Raw genomic sequence first — 12,788 nt, 5'->3', positions numbered from 1 at the left:
CTCACAGACAGATAGAGGGGGGTGAAGGCTGACAGGATGCAGGTTTACCTAAACAGGGACTTATCTTTCCAGCCTCCATGAATCCTTGGAGAAAAAATAAATAGAGGACGCCTATAAGATTGATTATAAGCACAAAAACACAGAAATTGTTCGGTTGACCAAAGTGTGCGCTACACACTTTATCTTAGTCTCAGACATGTGCATGCTCATTTTATCTGTCTATCTGCAAGCAGCAAAACGCAGATGTTCCACTTTGCTACACACAATAGTGGGGGGGTCGTAGTGCTATTCAAGAGCAAAGGGCTGCACATTACAATACGCGGGAGGAGTTTCTAAAACCAGCGATTCCATTGGCTTGGCCCCGTGGGGGTGCTGCGCTCTACGCAGGGTGTATCGAAGGGAGCTTTTAAGTACGGAAAACGAAAGTCGATGAGGACACAGCCATCTGCGAGGGTTTATGTTTGTTTCCGTGAAGAATGACAAATACGGTAAGACACCTGTCAGCACCTGTTGAAATGAGTTTGGTTTCATGCAGAATATGTTGGCATCCTTTCATACCGCTTTGTCGCTTGCTCTTGTGCACAGTACGAGCGTATACGCTTTAAAAGTTAACATTATAAAGTATATCCAAGTGCTGACATGGAGACCGAATGAGCGAAATACATGTGATGTGTTAGCTGTGTTTTTAAGCTGAGGCCATATTTAGCTGCAAATAGTGCAAACATATATGTCCAATAGAGCTGAGGCTATGCACTGCTGAAACTTTGGCCTACATATTTGAGTAATGTTGCTTAATAGGTTGCTTCCAACCGATAGTAGAGGGTCATAGTACTGAATAGAAAAGATAAGAGTCAGTGTTTGTTTCTGTTATATATATATATAAAAAAAATAAATGCATTTTCATAGATTCTGGATATTTAGCCCCTATCATTGAAAAATCCAGAATCTATGAAAATGCATTTATTTTTTACTGCTGGACAGATGTTTACTACTTTACCCAAAAGTCCATTCTCTGTGTGTGTGTGTGTGTGTGTGTGTGTGTGTGTGTGTGTGTTTGTTTGTGTTTGTTTGTGTGTGTGTGTGTGTGTGTGTGTGTGTGTGTGTGTGTGTGTGTGTTTGGGCTGGATGTTTAAAGTTATCACATCACTTCACATCATCTTAAATGCATATTGGCCCATAATTGGCTTCTGGTTAATCATGCCTCTATGCACATGTGTTAAACTCAGATTTAAGGCGAGCACAAAGAAACGTCCCCCTTTAACAGATGAATGTAAAAAAAAAAACATTCATCATTCTGCACACTAAGGGTCAAACATCCAAATTACGTAATAATAAAACACATTTTTAAGTGGAGGGGGACTTTACGTTTAAATGGCCTCAACCTTCCACAAACCACTGTTTACAAACTGTAAAATCTTTATGTGTAATTGACTGATTAATGTAGAGGTTGGAAATGTGGTGCTATGTGTTGCTGGGTTGATTTTTGATCCCTCAGCAACAAGTAACCTCCCAACATTTTATTTTCTCTTTCTTTCCTCCCTCTCACATACATGAGTCACACAGTTATTTAGCCGTGTTTTTGTTCTTTTAAAGGTGTCAAACATCAAACCTACCATTAATGCCTTAAACATAAGTGTGACTTCTTCCTCCAGTATAGGGATTCAGGCAGAGCAGGGCTGGAAAATGCAGAGGAGTTTGTGGATATATTGGAGAAAAGGAGGTGCAGCAGTGATCTTGGCCATGCCCTCAGGACATACAGCCCCAGCCCTTACGAAGGAGCCCCGTCCTGCTCCACGGCTGACCTCAACAAAGCCGTGCTGGAGTCCCAGTATCTACGCTACGTGACCAAGGAGGTGGGATCATCCCACTGGGATGGTGTGATTTAAGAAGATGTAACAGAGAAGGTTCACACTGTTGCTTCATCAACACGGAGTCAGTCTTTTTCCTGCGTTCCTCCTCAGATCGCCACGGAGACGGGGTCATCGGGAGAGGATGTGAGACAGGAGGTTTGTAGAATTTTGGAGGAAATGTCTCAAAACCTGCAGCTGGGGTCCATCAGGCTGATGGCCTACACACTTACCAAGGTGTTAAAGAGACTCTTCACCGGCATCTTTGTCAACATGGAAGGACTCAACATGGTGAGGACCAAATTACTAATCCATACTGTGTTCAGAACAACAGCACATTACAATATATACACCACCTTCATAGAGCCAGTTCAGCACAGTGTCCACTGTAGGCATGGGCCGGTTACCGGTTTCAAGGTATACCGCGGTTTGAAAAAGTCACAGTTTCAAAACCACTACAGTTTTCTGTCATACGTTCCTAAGGTATGAGCTGTTTTTTATGAGTCTTAAAGGACAGAAAGTGCAGTTTAAATTTCCTTCTCCCTGCCTGTGTGCAGCAGTGTGTTTCAAAATAAAATACATTGTGTTCACTGGATAAAAAGTTGTTTTTTACCCAGACATTTCAAAAATAATACATTTATAGCTGTAATTGCAATACCGTAATACCGTGAAACCGTGATATTTTTGCTGAAGGTTATCATACCGTCAGAATCTCATACCGGCCCATGCCTAGTCTAGGGCTGCAACTAACGATCATTTTCATAGTCGATTAATCTGTCGATTATTTTCTCGATTAATCGATTAGTTGTTTGATTTATAAAAATGTCAAAACATGGTGAAAAATGTGGATCAGTGTTTCCCAAAGCCTAAGATGACGTCCTCAAATGTCTTGTTTTGTCCAAAACTCAAAGATATTCAGTTTACTGTCACAGAGGAGAGAATAAACTAGAAAATATTCACATTTAACAAGCTGGAATCAGAGAAATCTTATTTTTTTTAATGAAAAAATGACTCAAACGATTAATCGATTATCAAAATAAGTTGGCGATTAATTTAATAGTTGACAACTAATCGATTAATCGATTCATCGTTGCACCTCTAGCCTAGTCCACTACAATGTACAACGTCTAAGTAACTCTTAGCCTATTTTATGTAAGGGATAATGTAGAGCGAGCCGGTCATTATAGTGAATACAACCCCGACTGTGATGCAGGAGGGTCTGGAATCAGCCTGATCGGCTTGCTTTATATTATCCTGCTTATTACACAGCTACTTACTAGACTGGGTAAACCCAGCCCGATCTGCCGGTGATTTGATTTCACCCTGCAGCTCAGGCTGGAAACCTGTACATTTTTCTATCCTGCTTCCGTTACAAATCTGCGGGGACCAATCACAAACTGGCTTATCCACCTGATGCACTATTGGCGGGTTTAAAGGAACACGCCGACTTATTGGGACTTTAGCTTATTCACCGTAACCCCCAGAGTTAGATAAGTCAATACATACCCTTCTCATCTCCGTGCGTGTTAACACGATGACGATAGAGAAGCGACGGCAAGCAGCTTTTTGTTTACTTTCAACACGGTGGCCACCGAAGCGCAGCCACCCGTTGATGCCGCTGTCGCTGCTACGTCACCCGGATCGTTGGTCTGATTGGTTGAAGGACTATCCAATTGCGTACAGAGTCATTTGAAATATGCCCGTTGATCACGCCTCTCGTGCAGTAGAAAATACAGAGCAGACTCCCCAGACTAATGTTCAATCTTAAAAGATTGAGCTTGGTCTGGTGATAGCCAGACTGGCTACTTACCAAATAAATCAGTAATTTGACACAAAATTATTGATTTGAAAAGGATTTTATTGATTTAAAAACAAGTGTATTGCTTCCGCTAAAGAACACAGTCAGTCCGTTTGGTATCTACGGTTGGAACACTGCGTCCATAGCAACATAAACTCTGTAGCCTACTTAGCGTTATGATTCACATTAAACTGAACATGGTGAAGTGAGACTAGATGAATGGGACTTCTGTAGGAATATTTATGTTGATGTTTCTGTCCTCATTTATCTCATTTCCTTCTTGCCCAGGCGCTGCAGTTGACACACCTGGAAACACAATGTCACATTGTAACTGTTGTCCCTACGGCTGAAGTTACTGTGTAGCGATTATAGATTGTATATAAAGATGTAGCGATTGGCGCTCACCTAGTCTCGCATTGCCAGACCTTCCTCCACAGCGCTGCAGAGGAGGGTCTGGCTAGTCTCCACAGCATGCTGGGATAAGAGAAAAACGTGCTCTGGTTTATTGGCATTTCTTTAAACCAATCACAATTGCTAGGCGCCGGACAGAGCAACTGTGCCTCGGGAAGGAACTTGTTTGGGGGAGAACGTGTACGTTCAAAGGTTGTTTTAGTCATGCAACAGAAAACTCAGATTTGACAGATAGTCTAGCTAGCTGTCTGGATTTACCCTGCAGAGATCTGAGGAGCAGTTAACCATAGTCCTCATAAACTGACCAGAGTTTAAAATGCCAACACAAAGAAAAGAAGGGAAGGAAGGTGACGGACATCCGGCCGAATATCCGGCAGCATCTGAACAATCCCGGAAATGAAACATCCACTTTTTGCCACAGCTGATAAATTATTAAAATGAATGAAATAGTGGCTTGATTCTAATTGCAACAGATGAACATTATGATATATAAGATATATCTTCTGAAAATTAGCACTTGAGAAGTTTTTTTCTAACACTTTCTAAGTTGCTTCTACCAAGAGTCTGCTACTGATACCATATATATGATTTCTCTGTTTTCTGTCCCCTTGCAGCTCCAGCAAGCCATTCAGGAGAGTCCTGTGATCCTGATGCCCAATCACAGGAGTTATGTGGACTTCCTGGTTATCTCCTACATCCTGTTCACCTACGACATCCCATTACCTGTTATTGCTGCAGGAATTCGCAAGTATCTATTTGAATTAAAACAAAAGAATATTATATAGATAATATAGTTACATTAAAACCTCTCTAGTTGATGTAAACATTTTCATGCCTTCTTTCTTTGCTTGCAGACGCTCACTTCTCTCCATCTATTAATTCCTCTATTTCTCTCCACTGTAAAGCTCTTGCAGGGATGAAGATGGTCGGAGAGATACTGCGTCGCTCGGGGGCTTTCTTTATCCGACGTGCCATTGGCTCTGACAAACTGTACTGGGCAGTGCTGTCGGAATATGTCAAAACCATTGTCAGGGTGAGACATAACCTGACACATCCCCCTACCAAACTCAAACTGTCATAACCCTTTTGGAAATGGCTTTAGCTCATTCAAGTAGTCCTGAATCAGCTGCTGCATTTGACCATCTGTAAAGAGTGCTTCCAACTGTTAAATGTGTTTTTCTTTAGAAAGGATGTGCTCCTCTGGAGTTTTATGTGGAAGGCCTGCGGAGTCGCACACTGAAGTCCCTGATGCCCAAGTTAGGTAAGTGTCATGTCAGCACTTTGCGTGTCCCAGTGTAGGAAAGTGTCTTTGCCAGAAAGCATTATTTTGGGGCATTGTGGTCTTTGTTGCTTGATAATAGACATAACAGATGATAATGATGGGTGTTTTCTCCTCCATTTCCCCATAACAGTCTGTCTCAACAATTTTAGTTATTTTGTTTAATATTTATTGGTTCATTATTTTATGTCATTGTGTACAGAAGTAGAGTATTGCCACTGCAGCTCTGGTACAGTGTATTTAGGTTGTTCAAAAGTCTGTATTTTCTTCATCCAATTGGCCATAAGTCCCCACAATTTACCTGTAGTGACCAAAGAGGGAAAACCGTTGCATTCATGCTTTTAATTTGAAGACGTGGAAAGATTCTACAATATCTGCATGTATCTGCAGGCATGATGCACATGGTGCTGGAGCCTTACTTCAAAGGCGAGGTGTATGACATCACATTGGTCCCCATCAGTATCAGCTACGACCGAGTGCTGGAGGAGTCGCTGCTCGCCCACGAGTTACTGGGCATCCCCAAACCCAAAGAAAGCACCACAGTACGTCTTGGTTACACTACTCACTTCACCTATATCACTGACATGTAAACTGTTTATAGCAAAGGTTGATTACTCCTGCCTATCTCCGAATCCTTAATGTCATATCATTTTGTTAGTTACAGGTGTAAGAATACAGGAAAAAATTTATTTATTCTATTTGCAAACAATATCACTTCATCTCTAACTTCACTAACCCATTTGTGCAGGTCAGAAGGGTTCATGCATGAATAAAGCTGATTAGCTCTGGCTTGTGATTCACTCCCAGCTTTGCTCTTTCTCTGCAGGGTCTGCTGAAGGCTACCAAAGTGCTGCAGGAAGATTACGGCAACATGCATGTGAACTTTGGCCGTCCCATGTCCGTCCGACGTTTGTGTCAGGGCAAGATAAACCGCTGCCAGTACAACCTCATACCCAGGTAGAAAACCAAAGTCCATCTACTTTTTTGTCTAAAAACTCAAAATTAATCTAAAAAACATTTGAATCGAAGTGTAATAGTTGTATAATCTAAACTCCAAATTTCCAGAAATATTAGGACATGACCTCAGTGTCCTCTGTAGCTACAGTCCTGTAGCCATGTGTTTTCCTAACTCACTGCAACATATCCTGTGTGGCTGTGCCCCCCCCCCTTTTTCCTCCTGCCCACCCTTCTCTCCCTTTATATCTATTCACAGAGATCTTCCCCAGAAACCCAGTGCCGAGACCCAGGCCTGTGTGAGTGGGCTGGCTAATCTGATGGTACGAATCCAAGAGGAGGGCTCTCTGATCAGCCCTTGGTCTCTGATGGCGTGCCTGTTGCTCCAGGCTCCTACCACAGTCTTAACACAGGAGGGCCTGCTGTGGCATCAGCTTACAGAAAAAACCCTCTGGCTCAGGAAGCTGGCGCTAGACTTTGGGGCTCACCTGAACTGGCCTGGTGGGTGGAGAAGATAGATGGATTTTTATTAGGGCTGTCAAAATAATGTGTTAATTTTGATTAATTAATCTGAGAAAAAATAACGCGTTAAAAAAAATAACGCAGATTAATCTATTCCATATTGACGTTTGACCCGGAGCCGTTCTAGCCACCATTCGACTGTAAAATGAAGGAGGGAGACGAGAATGTGCTGCCTGGATCATTAATTGGAACATTTACTTGTAAAAATCTTCTTCCTGCCAACCCTGGCTACCGAAATTTGGTGCCACTGATATGTCTGCTCTTCTCTCTGATGCTCTGAAACAGACGATACAGGCAACACAAACACCGCTGCACGTGACGCTAGTTAACACTATACTCGACAGAAGCTAACATTAGCCTACCGCTAGCTAGTAGCTGGATTAAACACGGTTAAAATGGTGACAGCTAACGCTAAACGGTGTAAAGTTTGACTGTGTTTTACTGTAGAGGATTCAACACCGATATGTAACAATCTGCAGCTGCTGTCGAGAAACAACACAGACGGTGCGTTCAATGAAACTGGTAAACTACAGCCTCGTGGTGCATTTTAAGTTATTGTAAATGTCCATTTCCCATCTGGTGGTTGTTTTTGTCATTCAACAGCAATTTACTAGTGAAATAAGTTATTGTTATTGTTATACATTATTATTAAATCATTTAATTTTGACCATATGGCCTTAGCAATAAACAAGCCGTTCTTTAATGTCACCGACTGTTGTTTAGTACCCTTTTTTTTTTATTTTCTTTTTTTACTTTCTTAAAAAGTATCGGTTCAGGCACCGTTAATTATGTATGCGATTAATTTCGATTAATTAATCACAGAGTATGTAATTAATTAGATTACATTTTTTAATCGATTGACAGCCCTAATTTTTATATATTTGCTGTAAATATTGTATCTATATACTGTATATATAGCACAAATGCAGCTGCATCAAGCTTGAGCGCATGGTTGAGATAAGTGCTCATTTTTAGGGCATAGGCATTTTTAGGAGGTTTATTTTCACATTCCTTGAATGCCCAGTAGGTGGCATTTGCATATTGCATTACAGGTGAACCAGACAAAGTTAAACCAGAAAAGTAACTGAGTTGGATCTGTCCGCCTCTCACCTCGGCATACTAAAGACTCCTTTGACCCGGTCTGCCGTAGATCAGACAGATTAGATGAATGTGAGTTGGCACAAGTGTTCCGATTCACTTAGGAGATCTTCAGCGGATTAATTCCCTTTAAGTAACTTATCCTAAGAGAACCCCACTGAACTGTCTCCCGTTACAGGTCTCGTGTGTGCAAATACACACATGCAGGCACATTAACACACACACACACACACATATGCACAAATACTTCACAAACTATTCTAAGGCGGATACAACCCTCTTTAACACCAAACTACCCCTTGAGCAATGAATGTTTTCTGCAGGACAAGTCCCTGACCTGGATGTGATGTCCTCCACCGTGACTCTCCATCGATCCGTAGTTCACCTCAAAGCAGGGCGTGTCTACCTGGTTCGGGAGGAAGAGCCCGTGAGGAAACATCCAATCAGCCCAGAGTTGGATGTGATCAGGACGGCGGCGGCGGTGCTGATGCTGGCTTCCTATAGGAATCAGTCTCTGCACGTTTTTGTGCGTCCCGCCATGCTCGCAGTGGCCATACGCGTCACAAAGAGCGCACGGAGAGGTGAGGGTTAAACACGATATATTTCTCAACTAACACACCGTGAGATTTTCCAATATGTTTTCCTTTTGCTTCGTTGTGATCCACCGTTCTGTTCACAGACGAGCTCTTCGCCTTCTTCTGGTTCCTACGGGACATCTTCTCCAACGAATTCATCTTCATCCCTGGAAAGTCGTCTCAGGTAACAACCTCATCTTTCAGGGCTCAGCTTCCTTTGGACATCTCAGGACAAATATCCCAAAGAGGATTATTTTCCTGTTAAAACGTTGAAAACCAGAACACTCCTTACTATTGTGGTTACTTGCTTGTAAGTCTGTTTCCACAACGTTCCACTTCTGGGATTGCCTCGTTGCCGACGGAAATTCCGCCGGATTTCACTCATTTAGGCCGGCTATCCGTTGCCTTGGGCTTCCTTTGTGTTGGTATTTTAAACTCCGGTGAATTTATGAGCACAATGGTTAACCTTTTCTCAGATCTCTGCAGGGTAAATCCAGACATCTAGCTAGGCTATCTGTCCAATCTGAGTTTTCTGTTGCACGACTAAAACAACGTTATACTTTTGAACGTACACGTTCCACCAACAAGTTCCTTCCCGAGGCTTTTTTGCAGAGGCGCCATTGCTCCGTGCGGCGCTCAGCGCCGCCCAAGACAATTGTGATTGGTTTAAAGAAATGCCAATACACCAGAGCACGTTTTTCTACCGTCCTGGAATGCTGTGTGGACTCGCCAGACCCTCCTCGGCAGCGCTGTGAAGGAAGGTCTGGCAAAGCGAGACTACCTACTTGTTAGCATATTGTTCATTGGTGATCCAGAAAGTTTTAAGTCTAAAAAGTCCAACATTTTGTTGGCATGTTATTGATATTGTGTGTAAATAGTGTGTGCCTGTTGATATCTGTCTTTTCATTAATCAGGACTTTGAGGAGGCGTGCTTCCTCCTGAACAAATGTGGAGCAGTCGACATCAGTGAACAGGAAGTGATAGTGTCAGACGCACGGCTGGAGGTGTTATCCTTCCTGCAGGCCCTTCTACAACCCTTCATACACTCTTACCAGGTCCTTTGACTTTTGCCTCCTCTGATCGAGATAACGCACTATGCACATGTTGCAGACAGGGCTGTACACTGTTATCCCGAATTAGTTGACTTTACTAGAAATTTGCATGGAAACCCGTTAAACCATTTAAGTTTTTACACAAGTTGAAACTTAACAGGTCAAGTTGTATTAACACAGAGCAGTAAGTTGATGCGGTAGACAAATCAAGTTTACATTAGTAGTGATTACTAAACATCATTAGTAAACAATTTTTTTCTTTCTCTTGAGTCATGTTGTCTAAAATTAGCATGTTAAGTTAAAGCTTTAATGCGTAACTTCTTGATATTAATGAATGTCCGTTACATTCAAGCCATTGCCAAATGAGTTGCTAGAAAGGTAATTAAGACTTTCAGCTCCACAAAACTCTCTCTGTATTTCTCAGTATGGCTATGTTCAGAAACTGGTGTCGTCCGGCGACTTTCGCGCGCAGAAAATCGAGTGAAGATAATTTCCTCTTCTAAAGAGTCCTTCATGTTTTTTTAAGTTGAATTACAACTAAATCTGGGTTTACAGTGTAGCTATCATTGAGAATTTATTCTGGGAATTTTGTGGGTTTTAGCAACCCTGGGGTAGTTCACATTATACAATTTTGACTTCTTTTTTAATATTTTGTTTTTATGAGTACTTTAGGTCAACAAAAATGAATGAATAAACACAAAATAAGTAATACAGTATTTCTCCAACACAGTGTTATCCTAGTAGTGTTATCCTTCATGTTGGAAAATAAATTGGGTGCTCTTTATTTTACCCATTTCATTTCCAATTTTTTTTCTCTCCAGAAAGCGCTTTATTTTACAGGGCTGGAAATACTGTACATATTTAAGTGTACTAATTATAGAAAAAGTAGAGACAAAGTTGTGAGACAGTTATTTTAATTAGTTTAGTTTTAAGCAGTTGTTTAAATAAAATGAGCTGTACATTAATAAAAAAAAGAAAATTATATAAAGAGAAGAATAAGAACAATAAAAGAGATGTTAGATTGTTTTCCCTCCCAGTGCTTTTTAAATAAGATATTTGTAATGTTTATGTTTCATCAAAGGTTAAATTAATGTATTGTAACCCATCTGTATAGTGGAGTTGTGTGATTAGAGACACTCCCTCTCTGTTACTGAAAGATGCTGTTTGGGTTGTTAGGTTACATCTGTTCTGTTCTGGCTGATATTTCTATAACATGCCATGATGCTGGAAGTAAAAGTCTCGCAGTCGCAGATTTTATGTTTCCACACTACCTTTTCAATCTTCGCTATAGCAGACAGTGCATGAAAACTTACTATTTAAGGCTCTAACTATTCTTCCAATGTTGGATTTTAAATTATAAAAAATAGGGGCTTTCTGTTTGATCGTGTGTTTTTTTTTTTTTATGTCCAGGTGATGTTCAGGTACCTCTGTGAAGACGGAGGTAACGTGTTCACTGAGAAACAGGTCCTTCCTGCTGTGCGAAACCGGGCTACAAAGCTCATCCTCTCAGGTGAAACAGAAAGTGACCTCGGACCTCTAGAATCAATCTCCAGCTGTTCAACTCTTATCGGAAAATCGTTCCTCATCATGATGTCTGTGTTTCAGGTGAGCTTCACACCTATGAAGCCCTGTCGTCCGACACGCAAAAGAACGGTTTGTCGGCTCTGCAGAGACTGAAGACGGTGACAAAGTTGAGGGAGTGAGTAACGAGATTAGCCCCTGCATATCTGTTTGGTTTGAAGCTCATTTTTTTGAGGTGGTTGAGAAGCCATCTGTGTTTCTGATGCCAAAGTTCTCATCACAGGTCTGAGCAGAATGAATACAGAGTGAACAAAGCAGCTGTCAGAAGAATCGATGACATACTTTGTGAGTCAGCTTACTTCAAATACAGCTGATTAACATTACGTTGACTTAAATGTCCTCACCAAGTGTTTATAATTTGGGGTTTCAGACCTTGTTTGTGTTTCCCACAACAAACAGCAGCCTGAAGGATTTTTTTTTCTTTTCCTCTCTCACTGTAGCTGGGGAAATCTCTCCCCAGATGATCCAAACTACACCTGATGCAAAACTTTAGCCTCCATTGGACGAGATCCACCTTCAGTATCAGCTCACAGTCCTTTTAACGTCAACTTGACCCTTTCCACTTCGTCTTCCTCCGTGCCTTTATGCAGCTGTCAGGAGAATTGCTGCACCATAACTCAGACAAAATACTTAATATCCTGGATGCCAGTGGTCAGACTTAACCTGGCAGCGTTCCGCTCTTGAACGTTTGCTACCTCCCCCCTCTCTGTGTCCCTGTTCTCATCTCTGACAGGACTGAGATAAAGCTACAAAGACCTGATATGGTGACCCAAGGGCGGCAGTATTGCTGATTTTGTTTGATATCTATAATCAGAATTAGTCGATTAAGGAAGGCGTACGTATGACTGATGCACTAGTGATGCCTGTGGATCAAGATACTGAACTATACCTGTATTTTAATCAGTTGCATTATGTTAGTATGTGTTTGTAATGTAGATATTTTGCTGATTGACAAGGCTGGCATGTCTAATGAACAATAGAACACTTAAAAAAAACTTGATTGCTGGCAAAGTAAGTGCAATTAGATAGTAAACACTGATTTATGACACTTGATTGTACATACAATAATGTACCAATAAACATCTAAATACCATAATAATGTAAAATACCATAACCCATCAACAATGTTGTTTGATACATTTATTTTAACTTCTTTACATCTCAATGAATGTAAAACAAATGTAACAAAATGCACCATAGACTCTTGGATGTTCAATATCATTTCTGTTTGTACCATTCCCTCAACTGTGGGTGAAAACCAGAGGTCAAAGTTCACCCTCCTGTCATCTCTGCAAACCAATCAACACACTGCATGCACCTAACCCCTCAGCAGTTAGAAGAAGGCCTCTTATGTGCCATTTAACCAGTGTATTGTGTAACATTGATAAAAGTTATCTATACACAGGTGGTACGTCAACTTTGATGCGTAAAGCGCTGACAGGGTCTTGACAAAACACCGAGATGTATTCCACCACTTTAGAATTTAGCTTTTTCTCGCCCTCTTTAGCTCTGTGGCGCTCTTTGTCCCACCTATCCTTCTCGCCGTTCATTTGGGAGAACAGGTTGGCCTGGATGGTGCGCAGCGTGGCCGCCAGCACGTAGAAACCTCCCTGCAGCATGTGGCAGAAGGCGGCGCCCACACTGAGCGCTGCGCCCATCATGTTGGGCACC

General features: G+C 41.6%; 1 protein-coding gene across 2 annotated transcripts; it reads left to right on the top strand.

The window, feature by feature from the left end:
• Nucleotides 1-287: 287 nt before the first annotated feature.
• si:ch73-21k16.5 (dihydroxyacetone phosphate acyltransferase) lies at nt 288-12,239 on the top strand. Of its 2 annotated transcripts, XR_004895863.1 has the most exons (17): nt 288-488; nt 1,653-1,853; nt 1,962-2,138; nt 4,671-4,800; nt 4,962-5,089; nt 5,242-5,317; nt 5,726-5,877; nt 6,162-6,292; nt 6,549-6,790; nt 8,233-8,490; nt 8,589-8,668; nt 9,399-9,539; nt 10,947-11,046; nt 11,142-11,235; nt 11,341-11,402; nt 11,558-11,785; nt 11,824-12,239. XR_004895863.1 is itself a non-coding variant. In XM_031321790.2 (16 exons), the coding sequence occupies exons 1-16, from the start codon at nt 477-479 to the stop codon at nt 11,608-11,610; spliced, it is 2,037 nt and encodes a 678-aa protein (XP_031177650.1). In that variant the 5' UTR covers nt 288-476; the 3' UTR covers nt 11,611-12,239. The 2 variants fall into 2 exon arrangements, 1 of the variants encoding a protein (XP_031177650.1); XM_031321790.2 differs by having other exon boundaries at nt 11,558-12,239.
• Nucleotides 12,240-12,788: the final 549 nt, after the last annotated feature.

This window comes from Sander lucioperca, chromosome 19 (genome assembly GCF_008315115.2).
Source record: "Sander lucioperca isolate FBNREF2018 chromosome 19, SLUC_FBN_1.2, whole genome shotgun sequence".
Classification (NCBI taxonomy): Eukaryota; Metazoa; Chordata; class Actinopteri; order Perciformes; family Percidae; genus Sander; species Sander lucioperca.
The sequence above is the reverse complement of the archived record's forward strand: the minus strand, read 5'-3'. Positions and strand labels throughout refer to the sequence as shown.

Coding starts and splice junctions, on each gene's coding strand:
- si:ch73-21k16.5 (XM_031321790.2), top strand. Junction 2,139..4,670: donor ACATGGAAGGACTCAACATG/GTGAGGACCAAA, acceptor GTCCCCTTGCAG/CTCCAGCAAGCCATTCAGGA. Junction 11,236..11,340: donor ACGGTGACAAAGTTGAGGGA/GTGAGTAACGAG, acceptor TTCTCATCACAG/GTCTGAGCAGAATGAATACA.